This window comes from Lepisosteus platostomus, chromosome 21 (genome assembly GCF_059453375.1).
Source record: "Lepisosteus platostomus isolate fLepPlt1 chromosome 21, fLepPlt1.hap1, whole genome shotgun sequence".
Lineage (NCBI taxonomy): Eukaryota > Metazoa > Chordata > Actinopteri > Semionotiformes > Lepisosteidae > Lepisosteus > Lepisosteus platostomus.
In genome coordinates this window covers 16071691-16092794 of record NC_142631.1, presented here as the reverse complement: position 1 = coordinate 16092794, position 21104 = coordinate 16071691, and the positions used below count along the sequence as shown (strand labels likewise).

The 21104-nt window shown below is 37.9% G+C and overlaps 1 protein-coding gene across 5 annotated transcripts in view; it reads left to right on the top strand.

Annotated features, from left to right (window-relative positions):
- nek6 (NIMA-related kinase 6) overlaps positions 1–21104 on the top strand; it is a 120307-nt gene that overhangs the window by 32955 nt on the left and 66248 nt on the right. For 2 of the 5 annotated variants that reach the window (XM_088614572.1, XM_088614574.1), the window contains exons 2-3: positions 750–811; positions 16249–16372. In XM_088614572.1, the coding sequence (XP_088470698.1) occupies positions 16277–16372 (96 nt within the window). In that variant the 5' untranslated portion in view covers positions 750–811; positions 16249–16276. Of the gene's footprint in view, positions 1–749; positions 812–3560; positions 3711–3998; positions 4021–16248; positions 16373–21104 lie in introns of those variants that run through there. The other 3 variants (XM_088614570.1, XM_088614571.1, XM_088614573.1) reach the window with 2 other exon arrangements.

The window sequence follows — 21104 nt, the reverse complement described above, 5'->3', positions numbered from 1 at the left end:
GAAAGACCCAGTATCACAAAAAGAGGAATATTCCCAGACAACTGTCACCCTGCTTAAACATGTTACAATCCAAAAGTAAAACAAAACAAAACAATTAAGTCAGTTGTAGTAACTGTCATAGAGTTTAAATTGCAAACATACAAATGTTTTAATCATTTTTCATCTGGTGTGGAAAATCCTTTGAACCAAAATAATTCATAAAATAAGAGTAGCAGACAATGCTCCTGTAAAAGAGGAAATTATTGATATTGGTCCTTAAAAGCACATCTAGAAAAGTCAGAGCAGTTAATCCTTTTTACCTTGATAGGTGTGTGTGTTAATGCCTGTTCTGTGATAACCCTTGACCTTTAGTTTGCATACTGTGGTTTCCACACCACTTCTGAGATACAGGGAAAGTCAGCAGAATACATTAATGATTCACTTAAGACAAGTCTTTAGTTTCTAGCTGCCTGATAAGATTATAGCCACAAGCTAGGAGTCAAGGTTATTTGTTATAATTCAATGCTACTTTAACAATAGCCTGGGAATGGACTTCCCAGAGGTACAGTGTATGGGCTGGATTTATAAAGGCTTGAGGTGCTTTAGTACCTCATTGGAAGGGAATGGATTTAGTATCATTATGTGAAATAATAAGAAGGTGTCAAATATTTGAATATTATAAGTATCCTTTGTTGTTTATTTGTAGTGTTCCAAAAGCAGGAAAGTGTTTAATAGTGATTTCATCCTGATATTTTTTTTTATTTACACAGGAAGGAAACGCGGAAAATCCAAAGAAAGTTTTCCAAATATCAGGCCTGGTTTCCCAGACGTGGTGAGTCAAATTGAATTCGTCGATTATTTTATTTTTTTTTACAGTATATTGTTTGTGAATTGTTTTAGGTCCAATCAAAACTTTTGAAAAAGACGCCTCAGATAATCACCGTGTGGTCACATTATCACAAGGACAGAAGGCCTGCTGGTAACAGAAGAGGTTCTGTTCAGGTCTTACTCAGAATAATGTGAAATTGCCTTAAGCAAAGGTATTCATGCATTCTCCAGTAGCATTCACAAAATGTTTTTAACAAGTTCAGTGTTAGCATTCTTTTATGTACTGCATTCAAATATTAACAGTCCTTTTGCTACTGTAGTGTTGTGAAAACTTGTATAACTGTCCATCGAAGTATTATTTTCTCCCTTTTGTTCTCCTTTAAAAGATCTTTAATAGCTTTTTTCAAAGTTCTTTCTGTTTGCTATTTTATTTTCTCCAACATGCACATGCAAGTACAAGTGCATTACTAATCTGGATCATAAACTGAGGCCCAAGCCTCTCTTTTAAGTCATTTCTTGATTTGTTTAAGGTGGAGGCCTATAGTGTTGTGACGGCATTACACGTAGCTGTAAAGAAACCCGAATTGTGTGTGTGCAGGACACCAAAGTCCCCAAGCGTACTTTCACTGTTTGTCATACCTTGTATGGTGGAAACAATGCTGTCGTCACAGTGCTTTTTCTTGGAAACCCTTTTGATAATGGCCTGTTAATTATATGGGTCTGTGTCTGCTGTTGTTTGCTTTGAACCTGTATTTGTACAGGTTGTACAAATCCTGCACAACACTGTTGATTTTGTCTGTACTTGGAGTTCTTTCCCACACATGTGTATTGTAAGCGCATCTGTGTACTTAGACGTGAAAAGAAAGCTAAATATATTCTTGTAAGTCTTACATCTTGATATGACACATCATGTTCTGATGTTTTTAAACAGAAATTCATGGCTTTCTGATCATGCCACGAGAGCATCTTAACCTCAGAAAGTCTTGAACGGACTATTTTGTAACTGGGTAGGTAGATAATTAGATAATGGGTTTTCAGAATTAAACTTCTGTAAAACTGAAACAGGGACTCAGTCTGCTGTGCATAAAATCTGAAATCTGTTGGAATGGGGAGTTTACTGAGATACGGAAAGCCTGTTGTATAACAAATCCTACGGCAGAATTATATAACGCATAAAGTTTTCTAAACAACATTTTGGAGGCTATTTTATAGACAAAAACACTAGGGCATTCGTAATGAAACACAAAAAACAAGAGCTGTGCAATAGAGGAAGCCAAGTCTATATTTATCTTTTAACTTGTAATTTAGCAATTTGAGTTTCAAAAGCTAAACTTCTGTCCAACTAAGTGGCTAAGTATGCTTGCATCCAAAGTAATCTTTCTTAGGGTAAACATTTTGCAATCATTACTAACTAAATAAATCCCACTGTTTTTATTAAAGAGTACGACTTTCTTCAGTGTTGAGTGCAGTTATTTGTGTAGCTTCAATTAGCCTTATTCTTTTGCATCTCTTGTAATTGGCTTAACAATACATGCTCAACATATTCCACACTTACAAACTCAGTCAGCTCCCACTTTCTTCTGTGATTCAAACTAACCTTAGTTGTGGTAGAAAAAAAAATCTGATACAGTTCCAAGCGGCTTGACCCCGTTCAAATCGGTTTTATTTCATGCCTTTCTGAATCTGAAAATGAAAAGGCTGTCATCATTACTCCCTGGATGCTTTTTTACTTATTTCATGACATCACTTGTCAATGTTTTCTTTCCAAGCCTTATGATTTAAAAGATTATTTGGTTTCAAGGCACAGTAACGAGCTATTGAACTCTTTAAAGACATATTAAAGATTGCTAAGTTAAAGGTGGAAGGCGAAAATGTAACTACAATGCCCTACAAATCTGTGAAGTTTGTGATAGTTCAAACCTGAACACTTCTAAGGGTGAGCTAAATTACAATTAATGACAGAATAAAAATAAAGAGAAAAAAAATGAATGTGGTGATTTAATAAGCACTCAGATCTGTGAGCTCAATAATGGTGGAAGCATCAGTGGTAGCAACTACAGCCACATGTCTTTTAGGTAAAACTTTGTACACTGGATTGGTGCACCATTTGCCAATTCATCTCAGCAGATTTGCTCTCGCTTGGTGGTCAGTTATGGACAGCAGTTCCACAGTTTCTCAGTAGGACTCCAATCAGGTCTTTGTGTTACTCAAAGACATTCGCTTTCTTGTTTGTAAGCAACTCCAGTGTTGCATTGGCCTTGTGCTTTGGATCATTGTCCTGGTGAAAAGTGAAGTTTTGTCCCAGGTTTAAGTCTGATCATTACATTCATGAATTAACAGATGATTTGAATTTTAGCACAAGATACAATTTGAAGTTGCTTAGTTTCTTTATGAATTGTGATTAAACAGTAAAGGGACATCATTAAAATGGGTTTATGTGACTGCACTTTTATTATTATTAAAGCACAACTATTAAATACAGATTGATTATAATCCTGGGCCTGTGCAATAAGTACTGTATAGTTTGCCTAGTACCTTATTACAAATGGTTCAGTGAGTGGAGTTGACATCTTAGAATCTTAGTTAGAGCTGTTTTCTAATTGTGTGTGGGTAAAGTGGTGTGAATATGCACAATGGAAGAAAAAAAAACTCCTGATTTGTCAGTACCAAGGCCCGGCCTGTTGGCACTCTGTTGTGTTGATCTGAGAGAGTGTAACACAGGCTGTCCTGGAAAAAAAAAGGAGAAAAAAAAGCTGGCAGGGGAGGAAACAGGAAGTAAAGCTTGTCATTGAAGGTTTCAGAGGGTGATTAGAAGCTGCAGCTGGGCTATCTGGTGACACCTTACCAGGGAGTCGAGACTTGCAGACAGCATCTCTGCGGTGTCAAGCACACAGAGGAAACATGTAAGTAGCCAAACCAAAAGAGGTTTGTTTGAAGATACTTCTTCCCCTTTTCTGCTTGCTCCTCTGACACAGTTGCATCATAAGGGATTTTTTTTTGTGTGTGTGTGGTGGAAAACCTTTTTGTACATGAAGAGCACTACACCTGCAGTACTGTGCATTAGCAGAGTTCGGATGCACTGTATCAGCTGTAAGATTTTGACTTAAGACTTCTGAATCCGCAAGAGCATCACACCTGACGAGAAACCATCAAGCCACAGAATAAACATTTCTGTACTCACACGACAGATGAGTTCTTACCGATTTTGTAATAGTAAGCTGTTGTTTCTACACTACGTAGCATTAATAAAAACTATGGTTATTTACTTTAATGGAGAAGTTTTTTGCGAGCAGCACTCAACTAGGATTATGAAATTATTAAATGAAATCCGATGTGTCAAGTGCCATTTCTGGGTTGGGCGACCTGTGCTGCTTTTTTACTGTAGAAAGATTCTACAGGTGTGCAAGCTCAAAGGTGTTTTTTTTTTTTAAGAGGTGCTTCACCTCACATTGGACAGGTCTAATGCAGGATTTACGTGCCTTGTTTCCAATGTGTCTATGCGAGGCCTTGTCATTTTACTTTGCCATTCTTTTAACATTTCCTGTGGAGGCTGGCGTTAATGAGGACAGTAGCTCTTGCTGTCTGACCCAATTCGCTGAAGACTATTGATTATTTCAGCATTCCTGTCTTCAAACGCATAAAAGATGTAGGGCTAGCGTACTAAGCCAGATATGGGAATGATCTCAATAGAGTAAGGGCTATGGTATAAAAGTTACATAAATTATTATTGAGGAACAGGCGCATCATGCTTCTATGAAATTGTTAATTTCGAAAATAAAATATATATATACTTCTAAATGCGTGATGTGTTTCAATGCCTGAAATACATTTTAAAGGAAGGAATATTTTAATATCGTAACCTGTCAGGTAGAAAACAGGTAGCAGTGCAGATTGCATTTGGTATAATATAATGGGTACATTAATATTATTTTTGGATGTTCTAATGTAATGTATGTACAGTTACAGTTAGGATGTGTCCACTAGTTTATGAGCCAAACCCTGATTCATACTGGAGACAGTACTAATTTACATTTGGCCACTCATGTCCATATTTTCACAACAAAACTAAAAACGGGCAAGTATTTAAAATTATTGAAAGTGAATAAAATGTTTTTCACGGAAAATACGCACATTAATGTACGTCTGCATTTCAGAGTTTCTGCAAGTAATGGGGTAAGAAATATTTACTCAAGCCTGGCTGCAGTACCGTTTATAAAAATTGGCAATTCATCTGTGTGAGTTTTCAAAGTGAGAATGTGGGTTGCTATTATGAACTGGGGATTACATCATGTGTATTTAAAATGAAATATTTCTAGTATCTTGATTTAAGGAGTTCACTTCTGTCATTAAATATAAAATAGTGGCAAGCTCTGATCTTGTATAACTGTTATCTTGTAAAACCGTGCTGCGGTTTGTAATGGATTTCCAAATGCATAGATGTGAAACTAAAAATAGTTTGAAAAGTAATCTTGTAACAAAGCAGGGATAGCAGTGTGTGGCTCGGGGATTTATGTATACTTTTAGGAGTTATTTTCAGCTGTAATGAGTCAAGCGTAGCTCGTCTCAGTCCCTGGATTTAGCACCAGTCTATTGTGGGGCGATTTTCAACCACAAAGTCACACTTAACCCTCTTACTTCTATTTGCATCATTTCGAAGCAAGCTTAGGTGGCATTTCCTGTACCAGATGTAAAGCTTCTTCTAAGAATTTGTGCATTTTAGCTTTGATGGTGAGTGCTATAATTAAGAAGAAAAGTTTCCAGTTCATTAAAAGACGTGTTTTCTGCAAGGCAATAAAAAGACAGAAGCAGAGCAGCCCACATATTTAGTTCCTTATAATGCGAGGCAAAAAAAGAACCTGTTCATTTCTTAGTGTAATTATTATTTTTTCTTCTTGTCGGTTTCTTTGTTCATATTTAGAGCGGTTGTCCGTTATCATTTTGCAGGTGGTAGTTTGATTGATTATGTTAATTTGTGCACTCCGGCTGTCTGGCTGAAAGGTGAAACTGGGCCATGAGACTGGGCCATGTCAGCAGCTGACTGCAGCTGGGATCCCCTGAGTGGAAGGGCACAGTGCTACACAGGCTAGGGTGGGCTTATTCAGTCAGAGCCCCCTCAGCTCTCGGCATCACAACGCCCCCTGCTGTCTCCTGGGCTCTTGCAGTTTGGCGGTGCTGGTGGTGAGGGACGTCCAGTACCTCTCCTCCAATCAGTGCTGAACTTCCAGTACTAGACCGTGTTGCCTGTGAAGTGTGAAACAAAACTAGCATCTTGAAGGCAGGCAGGTTGGAGGAGTCAGCCCACGGTTCCCCGTTCTCCCCTTGGTGCAGCTTACAGGGTTTCAAACCGTGGGTCGAAAAAACCCCCGGCCATCTGCTTCAAAATTGGGAGGGCACAACAAAAATACTGGTCAATTCAGAACTGAATAAAAAAAATGTAAAACAGTAAAAACTTTCAGGGTGAAGCCATTGATATGAACTGTACAGTAGGTATACTGATCAGTGTGTTGCAAGGGCAAAATCTCTCATCGTGCCTGGTTTGCAGCATGGCAGGTCATTTCAGTCTCATGGTGTGTAGGAACAGGAAGCAGAATTTGTTGTCTCTCGAATGTGTATTAGTTTTTCAGAAAATGTTTCATCCATTGATGAACGCGCTGAAATACTTGAAAGGTCTTGTGATTCAGAAGGGGATTCTCTCCCTCTTTAGTTGATTGCCTCAGTCCTCTCAGGAGGCAGGAGCACGAACGTTTTCACTTGAGCAGAAGCCAGGCATGATAGCAGAAGAGGGCCTATATACTACTTCTATTAATACTGCTCGTATGGTATGGCAGTGACTCATCTTGTGGGGCGGAAACACAGGGCATCTGAAATCTAACAAACAGGGATTTCATCCACTTACTGCAGCAGTATCTTTGCCTGCTACAGAAGATAAGACACATTTTGCTTAAAATGGTGGTGCGTGCCCCTAAACCTGTAGCCTGGTGCTGGTGGTGCTGTGCACATTAAACCCTTAGTATAGGGTCCACGCACCCTGTTTTCTGGAGCCGGAATAAGAATAATAATAATAGAATAAGACTACCTAATAACAGTCTGTGAAATCAGGGTGGAGGCTGGACCAACCCTGGAGGGAAATAGCCTTCCCTGACTTGGTATAGACCTGTTTTCCTCACCGGATTATAATACGAACCCCAATGTGAGAACGGAGCTGTTCTTCTCCATAACCCCTAACAAGAAGGAACTGCACCCTTTAACCAAAAAGGAAAGCAAACCTGCTTCTTCGTTTTAACCTGATGGAAATATGACCCTTTCTGCCCTGGTCAGAGAGTATCCCTCTGACAGTTCTCACCATGGCTAGTCTGACTCATTGATTAGGCGATTAGACAATTAGACTTGTGTTCGTTCCCTGTTTATACTGTATAGAGATTTGATGGAACACAGCCATGGCATGCAGTATCTTAGTCTTGAATGTATTTTCTCTCTAAGATACAAGCCCACAGCTTAAATAGACACAGAAGGCTGAGAGAAACAGCTGCTCCATTACAGCACATTATGTAAACAAAGCCCATCCATTGTTTTGAGAGGAAGAAAGCTTGGTGGTCAAGCACTTCTTCTGGGGGCAAAAAATGTATTTGAATGATCAGGCGAATTTGATAAAAACCTGGCATAAATAATGCAAAATGTATGGCATGAGCCTCTTATCCTTGCAGTACTGTTTTTTTTTTTAATTTAGGTTGTTGTGTCTTTTATTTCTCCTGGTGTTCTTTTAAATAAAATAGATTTGCATCCTTTTCTGAGAATTTTTCCAGACTTGGAGGGAGTAAGAGAATCCCTATTTTTAACAGCCACACTTTATAGTCAGATATATATTTGCCTACTTACATTTCAGGAAGGAGGAAGACATAAAAAACTAAGGCAGGTTGTAAAGAAGAAGATGAGTTTAGTAGAACAAGGGATCTAAAATTTAATTCCGGTCCATTTTTTGAAGGAGCTCAGAATTGATGAGTCAAAGTAGAATATCTTATTCTTCTTTCTTCAACTGTGTGCTCCAGCATTTTGGGGTGGAGGTGAAGTGTTCTGGTTTGAGAGATTTGGCCTGCTTGCATATTTGTGCTTGGATGTCTTGAGAATAGTTCAGCCATCTCCAGTGAGCTGAGACTCCTTGAAACTCTTTCCATCTTTATATCACATGTGGGGACGTGGGTTTGCCACCATCTCTCCTATAATGTCAAAAATGGAGTGTTAAATTTGACAAGTGGGCAGAAGTGTGAACACAGCTTACACCTGGTGTAGCATCTGGGTGGTAGGCCAAGTACATAGATGTCTGGAAACAAACAAGAAACTAATGGATGAAATCTACAAAAGACAAGAATTAACTGGAAAAAAAGTAAAGGTTTAAACATTTCCTGATCAGGAAAAGCTTATCCACGTCCTGTGCATTAATCACAACAGAAGTTGTTCTTTCGAATTTGTAAGCAGTTTCTTTGCATAGAGAAATGCCCTGAATGTCAATTCTGAACAGGACAGTCTGTCCTGAGCATGTCATGTGAACACTGTCATTGAAATGCATCTCTTGGACATTTAGTGTTAGACTTTCCCTGCTGCAAGCTCCAAACAATTATGAACCAGACCCAAATAGCACAGTTACGAATCCCAGAACATGTTCTCTCTAGTACAGTAGATCAGCTATTAATTACTCTCTTCATCCTTTCATTCAGACCAGAGGCAAGAGCTTAGCCTTTTTATTGCCTACAGCAAGGTTATGTTTACATCGATGTAGAAGGCTGTTTTGCAACAGCCCAGAAGAGTTAAGCTTCATTGAGACCTTCTTACCATGTGACCATTGTGGTTTTCAGTCTTTAATAAACTGTAGTGGGACTGTCATGAGTTCACAGTCAGCTCATCATCTCTTGCTGCTCTTAACCATTTATTGCAACAGTAAAGTTGCAAACCAGTTATTGAAACTTCATTTGGAGTGTTCCCATTTTGTCGGTGTAATATAAAATGCCAAATTTTGCGTCCCTTACAAATGTGAAGGAACAGGATTCCAAATCAAACTGCCTGTATTGAATTATCTATCAGGCCAGATGGTCGTGACACTCAAGAATTTCAGCCCTTGCTGCACTAGCCATGCACTAATAGTCATGCACTTTATATGGTCATTTCATCATCCTGATATTCTGTTGCAAATGTTTGTTCCACAGCTGCTGCAAACCCATAGTGGCTGTAATGGGTTTGGATTAATGTTGACTTAAAAAAAACTGTCTTCGATGAATATTGTCGAAGAATTGGCGACGTTCTATGTATCATTTTTAGCATTTAAGTTGAAGTTGTTGTAGAGCTTCTCACTGTGTGCAGGTGGATCTTTCTCAGTGTTTGCCCATTTTGTATATTAATCTTCATGTGTTATGAAACGAAGGGCAGGAAAGCATTAATACGTGTATGTAATGTGTAATCTAAGTTATTGTAGGCGAAAGGGAAAGTTCCAGCACTGTACCTGTGGTATCTTCGGTGATGTAGGAGAAATCGATGACCTTGCTTTATATAGCCTACAGGCTGAAGAACCTTAGGGAGTCTGAGTATATCAAGGTCTGTGAAGCAGCATTCACATTCAGGTAGTGTCTCTGCGTACCTATTCACATTAGGCTTTTGTTGATTCAACATCATTAAGCATAAGACTGGAGTCATGTTGCTAACAGGAACTGCTCTGGCAAAACGATATTGATTTACTTAAAATACACAGCTATCGTTCAGCACCAGCACTAAACAAACACTTATTTAACTTCAGTAGGTTTTAATAAGGTAAGGGCCTTTTGCAGAATACTGTAGTATACACTTCACTTGGGCGATAATAAAATCAAATTGTAAATACGAATGATTTTTTTTTAAATACCTTATATTATTTTATTTCCTACTGTTGGTATCAAAAGAATATTGATAATCCGAAGTATTAATAAATAGCAAATGGTTAGTTGGTGCTGCTGTTGGTGTGTGTTTGTATCTGTCTGTGTGTCTGCCCTGCTATGGGCTGGCATCCTGTCTAGTGTGTACCCTGCCCTGCTCCTGTTGCTTGCTGGGATAGACTCTGACTCCCCCATGACCCTGAATTGGTTGAAGCAGTTAGGAAATGGAAGGATGGATGATATAAAATATCAACAGATAATGACAGAAAATGAACAAAGAGCTTAAATGTATTTAAAATGATGTTAAACCCATTACTCAAGCTGTGAAATGAATAGAACATGTAACATATTTTGTTTGCTTTTTACTTTCACATCTTACCATTAAACAAATGCAACATTGTCATAACCCATCTGATCTCACTATAAATTCGGTATTAGTCAGAGCAGTGTGTTTAGTCCTTCCTTCAGCAGAGACCTGCTGTACTTACAGAAACCACTTTTAATTTTTTTAATTTTAGCAGACTACTTACTGTATATATTTATTATTTGCATAAAAGACATAACATTTCACTGGTGAACAATTACATACAGTATCTTAAGCACTCTTTGCTGTGCTGACTCTCAGATTAGCCCTCTATAATATAAGAACACTAATACAGTAAAAAAAACGTATGTGAATATTTATGGTTTTTTGAAGTTCATAGTCTGAAAGTGTATTTCTCACATTTGAAGTGTAATATATTTTATATGAGTGACTGCATAAGCAGGAATTAAGTAAATATTAGTTTTGTGTCCAAATGCTGTCATATTCTATGAAATGTAAAAGCTTGTGGGCAAAGAGATTACTATTCTTTGAAGTTACATTACACAATTCTTACTTTCCGACAAAGGCAAGTTTCTACATTTCATATTTGCCAAGCTTGTTGAGCGAGATTTCTCAGGCAGATTTTTGTTGGTTTTATGTTAATCTTATATCACTTGACTGTATTTGCTTTGTTGCTTTTACAGCGTAGACTCGAGATGTGTCTGGCAGCTATTAATCAGTGCTGGCCCCACTGCTTTTAGCCAAGTGCAACAAGCCCAAATGACTGGCTGCCAACGTTTTCCCAAACAGTTGCTGATTTTCTGGAGCTTCGCCAAACCAGAGCATATGGAATAACTTTATTATGAAAATGAACTCGCAAACTTGCATGTAAATTCACTCCGTAAAGTTTGCTTTTCTGCAACAGGGAAACCAACCATTTTTGTCATAAAGACAGAGGCCCAAAATAAGCATTATTGCTTATTCTGCAAGCATTCTAATATATTGCTATTTCTATTAATGTAATAAATGTTATTTAGTTCAATTTTTTTACTTAATGCATTACTTAATGCCTAACTTAATTTTCCATTTGTGATGGCAGCAACGTGGTGCAGTGATCAGCCCTGGGTTCAGTTCCAGAGCTGGGTTGCTATCTGTGTGGAGTTTGTATGTTCATGCGGGTTTCCTCCAGGTGCTCAGGTTTCCTCCCACAGCCCAATGACACACTGGTTGGTTAATTGGCTTCTGGGAAAATTGGCCCTGGTGTGGGTGTGTGTTTATTTGTGTCTGTGTGTGCCCTCTGATAAACTGGCGTCCCACCCAGGGTGTATTCTGCCTTCCGCCCATTGGTGACTAGGTGAGCAGACTCAGGTGTCCCTACAAACCTGAATTGGAAGGAGTGTCTAGAAAATGGATGGAAGGGTATAATTTGGATAAGTTCTTTGCTCTGTATTATTGACTGAGCAAACTCCCATCAAAAGGCTTTTGGGTTCTGAAGAGGATGACATAGCTCACGGCTCATTGCTTGACCTGTCATAGTGATATTGTGAAGGACTTTAAATGACCGTGATCTGGTCATAGAGTGTGGGTGGTTCAGGTGGGTAGCTGCGTCAGCATGCGTAGTCTGCAAAGGAACAAGGAAACGTTGTGTTTTCTCTCTTCTCTTTTCTGCACAGAGTATGGGTGTTGAAAACTGGGCCTTGTTGCCAGTGGTTTATTGTGTCCTCCTTACAACATCAGAGATAATGGCCATCTGAGAGTCTGCAAGAACGTTCCACTTAACTTCCAGACCAAAACCTAAGCCTGACGCCCTGGTATATTATCCCCAGTGTATAGGATAATGACTTTTCATTGTACCTGTTTTAATCATCTACTGTATATGACTGTATTGTTTTCTGTCCCTTAAACAGCCTTGAAAACAATATGTTTTTGGTTTTAATTTTAAGTAAATCCTGTAATTCATTATTCAATCGTGGTGGATTCATTGTAGATCTTTAGTTTTCATTTTGTTGAAAAATGTTTTCTAGCTTCCGGAAGAGGAAACCTGATACCAGTGCCACTGCCTTTTATAGTTGCAGATATCACATGTGGTTCTCTAAGTTGTGAATATTTCTTAGCACTTGATGTGTGTTATTTCTCTAGCTGCTTGTAAACATGAAGTGTTATAGTGTTTTGCTTTATCTCTCGCAGAGATTTTGTGAGTGAGAAGTTACATTTCTCTTTTTCTGTTATGTGGTCCTGGATCTTTATTGTTTTCTTGAAATTTACTGATACTTGTTGTACATTTTCTGTTTATAGTTACCTTTCTTTAGTCCTTATTCCTGGTATTTGCCAAATAAAATGACTGTATTTTGAGAGGAAGAATAATGGTCTTCACAACAGTATCATTAACAAAAGCTATCTGTGAAATTTAAGTCAAGAAATTCAGTAAACGTTATGTAGTTTAAATAAAACATCCCTCTATAGTTGTGTTACAGCACTGCCTGACTCCTGCAAGAGCCAGTTTTTACACAGAGGGTTGTGGGAGTGTGGGACACACATCCCCTCTATATTGTGAAAGCTGATACCCTGTCTGTTTTCAAGGAGCAGCTGGACAAACTGGACAGTTTGCTACATTTCTTATATTCTTAAATAAAGCAGACCTTATAAGGCAAGAATAGGCCTTAGTAATAGTTCAGCCTTTTGCATCATGGATGCTACTATACTAATAGCTGTGCAGAAGCTGGTATTTCCACCCATTTATTTTCTAACTGCTTCTTCTAATTCCGGGTTGCAGGCAAGCAGTGGGCGCAAGGCAGGATACGCCCTGGACAGGATACCAGTCCATTGCAGGACACACACACACACACACACACACACACACACACACACACACACACACACACACACACACACACACACACACACACACACCGGAATCCAGTTAATCTACCAGTATGTTTTTGGACCATGGGAGGAAACCTGAGCATCTGGAGGAAACCCACACAAACGCAAGGAGAACATGCAAACTCCACACAGACAGCACCCCAGTAATTGAACACAGGGCCCCATCACTGTAAGGCTGCAAAGCTAACAGCACCTTGCTGTCCTTAAAGCTGGTATTCATACCATAAAATATCCTTGTTACTTATTTGGTTTCTTCCTTATTGGGATGAAAAAGGTGTAAACCTAGCCAAACAATACTTATTTTCTTGCTATCACAGCCCTTTCGTCCTGTAGCTACAGCAAACCAACATACAAAACGTACATGTTTTATTTTAGAGCATGTCTAATAGGATGAGATGTCTAATAGCGAGGAGAGCTATGTGCAGTACTGTATAACTGAAAAGGGTGACTGTGTGGAAACAGTGTTGAAAAACATAAGTGGTATTTGAGCTCACGAATATTGCAACAGTTATTTGCAGCAGTTATCCATATCACCATGTCCATGTCCAATGTTTATCCATGTCTAGCATCATACTTAATAATAACTTTTATTCCTAAAGCGCCTTTCCAAACCCAAAGCCTTGCTTCATCTGTCCTAAAAAAAGCGATGTGAGAAATTGCCAAGTCAGATGTGTTAGAAATTGCTTTTCTGCACCCATGATTTTTTAATCGCAGTCCAAAACCACATTTTCTAAAACAGATGTTGTTAAAGTATGTAACTGTGACAAGAAGACTTAGAATAGTCATTCGGTTATGGCCATAGGCACAGCTTAACAAAATGTAAAATGGACTATTTCTCTAGTTCATGTAATGTCTTTGTCAGGAAGTTGTAATTAATCATTGGGTGAATCCTGTTAAGTGGCACGTTTAGTGGTTTTTAAGCTTTTACTTTTTGGCAAATAAAAAGACAAAAGCTACATCAGCATGTCTGTTCTACTGTTATAGAAAAAAAAGCCTTTCTTCTCTGGATGATCAAGAAAAAATCTGAGTTTGAAACCATACCCTGCTATCTACAGATATTCTTCATGTAGAACAATGGCAAAGAAATTTTTGAATTAAGTGTTATAAAAAATGCTGAAATGAAAATGACTTTTAAATGTGTTAATTAAAAAGCTTGATCTTAGTAGCTTTATTTGTTTGAGCATTTTAATGGTCTAAAAAGTATATCAGCACTCATATTTCCAGGACCATCTCTGACAGTAACATTGACTCAGTAACATTACAAATAATTGAGGCATATTATTGCTTAAATCTGCTTGCATATCCATCTATGTAAGTTTCTAAGTGGGGGGAAAAAGCAAGTTAAACTAGTTTGTTTTTCTCAGAGGTGTGTGGGGTAGGATGCTGGTGTTGTAATGAAACAGCAGTTTCAGGAGAACTGTGATGTAGTGAGAACTCTCTTCTCTCCTATTTTAATTGCTATCAGTGCCTTCCTGTAGTGTTTGTCAGAGATCGAACAAACGACTGATTAAGCACATGAATACAGATTCTTCTCCGGCCAGTCAACCAGTTAACTACGTGGGGCGGCGTTTTCCTTATGGAAAAGGGAAAACAAATGTATTGATCATTTTGTTTATGTTTTCCGGGGAGGGAGCAAAATTATGTTATTGGATTTTTGTTTGGGTTCATACATGGCTCAGTTGTGTTTGCTTGACAATCCTGAACTTTATGTATCAAGCTAACCTTCTAAATGGATTTCTGTGGCAAACACTTTTGTCTTCAAGCAAACAAAGTTTCCAGTTTAGGAAAACAGTATGGTTCTGCAGTGCCTATATTGCCTTTTTTATTGCTTTTGGCTTGTGATTTTCATTAGAAAGGAGAAGGGCACCTTTGTTTTATCGCTGACTTCCAAATCAAAATGTGCTTATTTGAACATTAGGAATAAAGTAAGAGACCAGAGATGTCTAATTGTGAACCAGGTGGATATACCACCGCTGTGAGGTTTACAAATCTGCTGTCACAGTCAGTTGTTTTCATAATCAAAAAGAGATCAGGGAAAGACAAGTTTGCAAAGTCATCAGATTTGTTGAGATGCAATTTCGTTTTTTTTCAGTTAATCTACATTTTGCTTATGTATTCAAAACCTGTACTGCTTTCTAGCACATAAAAGGAGGAAATCAGCTGATAATAAGTCTTTGCAATTGACAGTAATCTGAGTATGCATTAGAAAATGGGAACATTAGATCTTACTTCATTATTTCCAGAGATCGGCCTTGGCATTTTTTGCATTTTTATTATGGTGGACAGTTTTCTGGTGTCAGTCTGTTTGCACTCTATAACCACTTTGCTGCTATTCACTGATAAAGCTAACTTTCATGCTGCAGAGCTTTAAAAACCCGGGAGAGTGGCGATACACTTGTTCGTTTCTGTTTTTTCCAGTAATCTTTCAGCTCAGCAGGAGTTGCTTTAGTATGCAGACCTGACCTGGCTCCAATGTGTTTTCCCTCCCTCATGAAAAGGGAAGTGTCAGACCTTTCCAAGCTCCGATTTCCAGCATGGCTGAGTTTTAGCAGGACTTTGCCATTGTTTATTCTTTTAAGACACTTTTAAGAGCACATGAAGAATGCATTATGTGTGCCAGAGATGGATAAGGTAACATATTTTAAGCTAGTCATGGACATTTAATGACATGTGGACTTATAATGCAGTGTTCCTCATTGTTTTTGTGAAAAGCAATGAAAAATTGGCCACTAAGTTGAGAAAATACTTTTTTAAGCAGCACACTCCAGAAGCATGAGTCACGCAGTGCTTGGTGTGCCATTAAAGAACATGGTTGAATTCATTTCCTGTTTCAGATACTCCAAGCTTAGCCAGAAAAAAAATCACTCTTCTAGTCAGTGGTAATAACATGGCATTAATGTTAATCCAGTAAAGGTTAGGCTTCATTGACTGTTAAATGTGTTGCTATGAGTAACAAGAAAGGTTCTGTAGTACTGTTTCCATTCCTTTCTTATATAGTTGTTTTCATACTTCAGCTACAGTATGTTACCATTTCCCTATAAAGTGTATATATTAGCAAAAAAAACTCAATGTCCTTGCATCGATTTTTAAACACATGTAAAACATTGTTTGTCCCTTGATTATAACATATTCATTTGTTCATTTGTTGTGTTTTGTTACTATTATAGGGTGTATTAATGAATAGTCACAGATTTCACTAGTGTACAAAGGGACTTTAACATCCTGTAATAGAGTAGCAACATTTTTATTTTTCTACTTCTACATTGATGTTTTCTGGGATTCTGTATTTTTAAAATTATATTCAGCCAACTATTTTTCTTTTGCAGTTAACATTTTTTTGTGGTCTCTTTTCTGCAGGTTTCAAAGCTCTCAGTGGCATGTTACTATGGAAGGACAGCACAGCCATCACCAGCACAATCTAGAGGATCAGAACAAGCTCCTCTATAATCTTCCCGGGCAGGATTATCAACATGAAGGCCAGGTGAGCATTATTGCAGCTATGATCTTTTACTACTTGAAATCGGTTTCAGATCCTATGCTCTGTATTTTACAGATCTTGCAGAAACAAGAGCATGTTAGTCCAGTATGAGTCCCATCTTTTTTGAACACATAGAAATGTGCAGAAATCTATATGATCATTGACTAAAGGCACCATGTTTTTCAAAATGTTATACACAAAGCAGCCTTCAGAAGGAGAAAACATTTGCATTTGTTTGTGGAAAGTTTTGCTGGTATTGAACTGTCTCTTTGGCGTGCAGATCTCTTCAACAGCAGATTTGCCTGGTCACATTTCAGTATTTTAAACATATTATGTTGGCAACTAAACCCTTGTTCAGCAGAAGTTGCAGAAAGATTCCAGTTATTTTGCTTATTGAAAGCATCTCATTTCAGTTTCTTTTACATGTAATTTAGCTTATTTCCATGGTAAAAGTGTTTTTGAAAAATTCAACATTTTTCTCACTAATTTTGCTACGTTTTCTAAACAATCCTCCAGTTTTCTTTGTGTGCATTTATTTTCTTTCTTCTGTTTAAATGTATTTTTTTTCCAGGAATTCCCCATTTGGCATTTGGTTGGAATCTTGCTTTACTTCATAAACACAGGATGTGTTTCTGAGTGTAAAACTAAGGCCTCCAAAATCTTTTGTGCGAAAAAGGCAGAGTGTTTTGTTTCATCCTATAATGTTAATCAGTTTTCAAAAGGCCTACCACAGGAACACTTCAATAAAACCTCTAGTCTTCATTTATGTAAGCCTTTGATATAATTTAATGCTTAGCTGGGATATGACAATAGAAATCAGCCCCAGGCTCTTAAATATATTACTGGAACCCCCAAACCCCCTCATTTTGTCAAATTAAGTAATTTAGCAATATTTAATCCCCTTGATAAATCCAGTGATAATACCCAGTTGCTGTTTCAAAATTAAGGTTAATTACCACTTCATTTGGCAAGGCAGAGGCAGAACGGCAATTATTCCATGAAGAAGCACTGGGTTTGTTCTGATGTAATGGATATTTTCATGTCACTTGGTGGAGTGGAGTCGAGTTTGTAATTACATCGTTGTTAAGTGCAATTAGCAGCTAATACTGAACATCTGCTGCAGCCGTGCTTCAAGGTCTTCTTTTTAGCCCAAGGGCCATTCTTGAAGAGGCGAATGAAATATTTCATCCATTTTTTGTTTTTTTTTTAATGATCGTGTTTTTCTTTACCCACAGCCTATTTGTAGCAAAAACGGCTCCTTTCTCTGAAACAGTACTTTGTATCAATTGCAGAGTAACATGATGCACAGTATATGTGTGTGGTGGGGTATGATATTTAATTGCAAATATTCAAATATTTTCGAACCCCTTCTTTGAATTCTGGGTCACGGAGCTGGAGCCTGCTCTGGCAAGCAGCAGACACGAGGCTGGGTACACCCTAGAATTAAATGGGTGCCAGTCCATCGCAGGGCACAGACACAGACACACACACACCTAGGGCCAATTTTATAGAAGCCCATTAACGTACCTGTTTGTCTTTGGACTGTGAGAGGAAACTGGAGCACCTGAGGAAACCCGCATGAACATGTGGAGATGATACAAGATGATACAAATTGTATAGCACTCATGGTCCAGAATTGAACCCAGAGCCCTAGAACTGCAAGACAGCGATGCTAACTACTGTCCTTCGGTTATTTTTCGACAGTACTTTATTGTCTGAATGGTGACGTATGTACCCATATCCCTGATAAGTCATCAAATGCACAGTGTACAGTGTGTCACATTGATGGGATTGATGGAATCGGTTTCCATCAGTCTGCGTTGCTGAAACAAAAGGTAAAGAGGTGAAATGTAGTGACTGCCTATAAATACAAGTAGCATCAGACCTGTCTAACTGCTAGACTTTCCATTTAATCCCAGGGTCTCCAGGGTTGTACCATCAGTCTTCCAGGAGGGCGGCTGTATTCTTACACCACTCGTATACTTACGCCACTAGGGAGCATGAAATTGTGATTTATATATCACAAAGCTCCTTCCCTGACATTGTGTCCACGAAGGGTATACACAAAGGACCCATGATGTCCACAGTTCTGAAGTCCCATCCAGACAGGTTCAGTGCCCTTACAGTATATAGCAACTCAATCTCCCCAGATAATCAGGGAAGAATTTGGCTCTTGCAGAGACTACCTGAAATGAGCTACAGGATATTTGCTAACAGGTGTTGCTCTAGTTGGTAATGATCAACAGTCCTGCAGTTCTGACCGAGCAATTTATACTCCTGATCTACTCAACATTCTGATCCTTACAGTCTGCAGCCAGTTTAAGGCTGGGCTAACTTATCTGAAAGCTGATCAGGAGTCCGTAAACAGTAGTCTTATGTGTTGGCTATGGCTTAGCATACAACAGAAACTCCTGTGGCTTGCAGCCAGTGCTTAATTTGTAAAGCACATGGTGCTGGAGCTCAGCATGCACGAGAGAGTGCATATACAGTACAAGGGGCCATGGAGATACTGGAACACTTAATTGCAACATGCTCATAACTTCAGTGAAACGCGTTTTCAATATATAATAATATACAATGAATACTGCTTTATTTATGGTACAGTTCAACAATGATGGTAGTGTTTAAGAATTTCTTTGTATAATCTCCAACTGGCCTATACTGTCTGTGTAACGAAGCTCCGTGCAGTGAATGTGATAGAAATGACATCACTCCCTGGAAAACCTAGATGGTATAGAATTCTGCAGGCCAGTTTTCCAAAAGACCCTGACAAGACCATTTTGTTTTTCACTCAGCGGAATTAGCTGATGTCTAGGGAGCAACACTGTGTCCTCTCTGAGGTAGCCAGTGACCAGAATGAGCAAGTCAGTAAGATACTGTAGGTTTTATCCTTTATCTCCGTTAAGTATAAAATAACATCTGAAGCTGTTTATTATGGTAAGAAAAAAGTGTTCTGGAAAGTAAATACTTAATAAAAAAGTAAAGTAAATATTCTCGTATGTCATTGCAGTAAGAAGTAATGAGTTATTGATGTGTTTCAGGTATAAAGAGAGCCTCATATCTAATTAAATTAAAAGGAGATGTGATGGAAGGGTCAAACTTTTGTTAAATACTATTTGCTAACAGCATGATTAAAAAATACAATTTATTTCAGAAATCTTATCGCTGCTGAGTTTATTGTGTCCAGAAAAACCAAGACTTGATACCTGAGCACTGTGTTTTAAATATTTACTTCCGTTACACTTACTTTTTCTTCATGTTTGCCACGAGGCACTCGTTGTGTCCGAGGCAATAAAGTTTATGATTAGTTTATGATGAGTTTTTCATTCACTTCAATCCTGAACTCTTAGCCTCTTACTGGGTTGTTTTTCTTTCTCAGGTATGTTTGTGAAGCCCCAAGCCATAAGTGTGCTATTTAAATTATCTAAATGTCTACAGTCTCATAAATGTTGTAAATAAAGAGTTTTCCTTGGCCTTCTAGATGGCTGTAATTTTCCAAAGAAAGAAAGGCACTGCAGCCTGTAATTATATAACATAAGTGTAGCCAAATACATGCCACTGTGAGGTTTGTCCCAACATTTTAATAGTCAGAAGGCATTTCCTTGTTTTCATATGTACTGTACAGGTATATTATCATACATTGTGAAAGTGGAATGTTAAAAATTGCTTTGATGTTAAATCTATTTAATAATGAGTTAGGACACACCTATTTCAATTTAAGAAATTTGAAAGGCATCTTTAATATCCTTTCAGAAGTAGGCCTGAGATATTAGACCCTTAAAAGAGAGCATTACTTTTTTTTTGTTTCTTGTGCTGTATATACTTTACAGTACTTGTTATAGTTTTACATTTCACACTGTACCTCCATATTTCATCAAAGTATACATTTCAGGCTATGATTCACATTGCTAATCACAAGAATCACAAGCACCTTTTCCTGACTTTTTTCAAGGACAGACAAGGACTTTTGGTGATGCCTTTTCTAAAGTGCTTGGCAGCATATTGTTGTTCTTAACTCCTTGTCTGGTCCTGTTTTCTCTATAATATCAACATGCTATTTTTTTAAACAAGAAACTCCTTTTATGCCTAGTTTAATTTGCAGTAAAACGCTCTTTTTTTCAGATCCCAATGGGTATTTAACAGCTTTTCTGAATCACTTGAGTATTATATAGTAATCGTGCATATTTTCTCCATTGTGTCTCCTTTGTTATTTTATGAATCGGAAACTTCACATAATTTTAATTTTCAAAGACATTCAAATATTTCTCTACAGCAGATATTTAGAAGTTTTCACTGCATTTGTTTTAAACTTTTTGGTCTGTCTTTTGAATTAGCTAGTTTATTTTGAATTTCCTATTTTGCATGTTTTTTTCCCACGCTCTCCTTTCCACTGTCTCCATTTCCGTTGTAAATACATTTTAAAAAGTAAAATTCCAAAAAGTGCAGAAAATAGTAAATACTTTAGACTTCAATGTAAGCTAAGCACGATGCACACTATGCTGCAATTCCCAAAGATTCATCTGACATAAATTAAATGTTTATATTAGCATATACATATTAAACAGGGTTATTCGTGTATATACTGTATGAAAGAAAATTAGTCGAGTTAATGTGCCAGTTATGTTTATTTTCACATCTAAAATTGTTTAAATCCACCAAATCCATGAATTCAGCTGAAATTCCATTATCATACAACCTCATTAATGAGCAGTAAATTCATTAAGAATGTCCAGTG